The sequence below is a fragment of the Lacerta agilis genome, chromosome 3 (assembly GCF_009819535.1).
Source record: "Lacerta agilis isolate rLacAgi1 chromosome 3, rLacAgi1.pri, whole genome shotgun sequence".
Taxonomy (NCBI): Eukaryota; Metazoa; Chordata; class Lepidosauria; order Squamata; family Lacertidae; genus Lacerta; species Lacerta agilis.
The window spans coordinates 25153225-25155830 of NC_046314.1; the positions used below are offsets into that span (position 1 = coordinate 25153225).

Consider the following 2606-nt stretch of genomic DNA (forward strand, 5'->3'; position numbering starts at 1 on the left):
TTTTGCAGAAGGGGGAGTGTGATCCAGCGACATCTCTGGGTCCGGGCGGCTGCTGTGGCTGCTGCAGGGGGAGGGGAAAGAGCCGGAGCGAGTCCTGCTTCTGCCGCTGCTGGAGGAACGGCCAGCGGCAGCAGCCCAGGAAGGAGCAGGAGAAGGAAAGGAGGAGGAGGGGGAGCCGCTTGCAACTTGCACACCGGGCGTCACCTTGCAACCGCTCGCTCGAGGTGTGCAAGCAGCCGGTGGGAGCCAAGAAAAAGAACATTATTATTATTTCCAAATAAAACGCGACAACCGTAAGGCAAGAAACTCAAGCGAAGCGACACACCCCCACCATGGTGCAGCAAGCGGAAAGTCCAGAAGCCGAGAGCAACCTGCCCAGAGAAGCGATGGATACCGAGGAAGGCGAGTTCATGGCTTGCAGCCCGGTGGCGCTGGACGAGAGCGACCCGGACTGGTGCAAAACAGCCTCGGGCCACATCAAGAGGCCCATGAACGCCTTCATGGTGTGGTCCAAGATCGAGCGGAGAAAAATCATGGAGCAGTCGCCCGACATGCACAACGCCGAGATCTCCAAGCGCCTGGGCAAGCGGTGGAAAATGCTGAAGGACAGCGAGAAGATCCCGTTCATCCGAGAGGCCGAGCGGCTGCGCCTCAAACACATGGCCGACTACCCCGATTACAAGTACCGGCCGAGGAAAAAGCCCAAAATAGACCCGTCCGCCAAGCCCAGCAGCGCCAACAACCACAGCCCGGAGAAAAACACACCCACCAGCGCCGGCGGAGGCGGCAACAACGGCAGCAGCAGCAGCCACAAAAGCGCCAAAAGCTCCAGCAAGAAATGTAGCAAAGGGAAGACGACGTCGTCGTCGTCGTCTCCGCCGAAGCCCGGGACGAAGCTGGCGGCGCACCCGGGCGACTACGGCGGGGACGAGTACGCCCACTTCGGCGCGCTGAAAGGGGGCGGCAAGGCGGCCAAGTGCGTCTTCCTGGACGACGAGGACGACGACGAGGAGGACGACGACGACCTGCAGCTGCGGATCAAGCAGGAGGACGACGAGGAGGAGGACGAGGACGAGGAGAGCCGCCGGCAGCAGCAGCAGCAGCAGCTGCGGCGCTACAGCGTGGCCAAAGTGCCGGCCAGCCCCACCTTGAGCTCGTCGGCCGAGTCGAGCGAAGGCGCCAGCCTGTACGACGAGGTGAGGGGCGGCGCTGCGGCGCACAGCGCCAGCGCGGGCCGCCTGTACTACGGCTTCAAGAGCATGCCCAAGAGCGCCCCGCAGGCCGGCCTGCCGCCGGCTTCCTCCCGCTCGATCTCCACTTCCTCTTCTTCGTCGTCCTCCAGCGGCAGCAGCAGCGGCGGCGAAGAGGCCGACGACCTGATGTTCGACCTGAGCTTGAATTTCTCGCAGCACACGCACGCCGCCTCCGAGCTGGGCGTCGGCTCGGCCGCGGGGAACCTGTCGCTCTCGCTGGTGGACAAAGATCTGGATTCGTTCAGCGAGGGGAGCCTCGGCTCCCATTTCGAGTTTCCCGATTACTGCACCCCGGAGCTGAGCGAGATGATCGCGGGGGACTGGCTGGAGGCGAACTTCTCCGACTTGGTTTTCACCTACTGAGAGAGGAGGAGGAGGAGGACGAGGAGGAGAAGGAGAAGAGATGGGCAGGTGAACAAGCTGAGAGAGCGATCAAAAGGGACTGGGAAGCAGAGAGAGGGGCAGATCGGGGAAAGAGAGATGCTAACACGCTGAAAAGTGGTGGAGTTTTGAAGTAATGACGACAAAAAAAAATCTTTGGGTTTTTTTTTTCCTTTTCTTTTTTCTAAGTCTTGAAGTTAGTTCCAAACCGAGTCTGGAGTTGTGATTTTTTTCCTGTTTTTGTTAATTTCCCCTTCTGATATTTTTTTTTCCTTTTTAATTGGTGATCGCAACAGCAGCAGCAAGGAGAGAGAAAAAAGCAAATGGGACTGGGGGTTAAAAAGATACAGAAGGCGCTGTTTGAAGCTTGTGGGTCTTGCGATTGAAGTCTGGAAGATGGTCTGCAAAAGAAGAAGAAGAATAAAGTCTTTTGGCAGCACAACTATTACTCAAGGGGGTTTGTGGATTTTTTGTTGTTTCTCCTACAAAGATTTTTAAAGGACCGTTCTGATTTTTCTGATATATTTCTCTCTCTTTCTCTCTTTTTTATTTGTAAAAGGGACCATTGCAACTGTTTTTGTTTGTTTGGAGGGAGAAAACTGATGTCTTCTATGCATCCGATTCTTAACAAAGCTGCAGGGAGCTTGGAAAAAAAATGCAGACTGTACAAACGCTTACAAAAAACAAAAACTGTGAACTGACTTAAGATCAGAGTTTACTTTTCAGATCAAATTGTTTATGGTTTTACAAATGTGATTTCTACTTGCCAACTTTTTTTTTGTAACTTGTTCCCTTATACCTCCTTGATTGAATACCAGACAGCCTAGACCTCAGTACACAAAGGTATTGAAACATTTTTGATACATAACAGACCTCAGTCTTTTTTAAAAATTAATATATTTTCAGGCGTATTTTTGTACAGTGAAAGGGAACATTCTTGCTGTGTTTTTTCAGTAAGACTTTTCAGGCACT

General features: G+C 53.6%; 1 protein-coding gene across 1 annotated transcript; it reads left to right on the plus strand.

Annotated features, from left to right (window-relative positions):
- The first annotated feature begins 271 nt into the window (after positions 1-271).
- SOX11 (SRY-box transcription factor 11) lies at positions 272-1725 on the plus strand. The gene has a single exon (XM_033143054.1). The coding sequence runs from the start codon at positions 333-335 to the stop codon at positions 1614-1616; it is 1284 nt and encodes a 427-aa protein (XP_032998945.1). The 5' UTR covers positions 272-332; the 3' UTR covers positions 1617-1725.
- Positions 1726-2606: the final 881 nt, after the last annotated feature.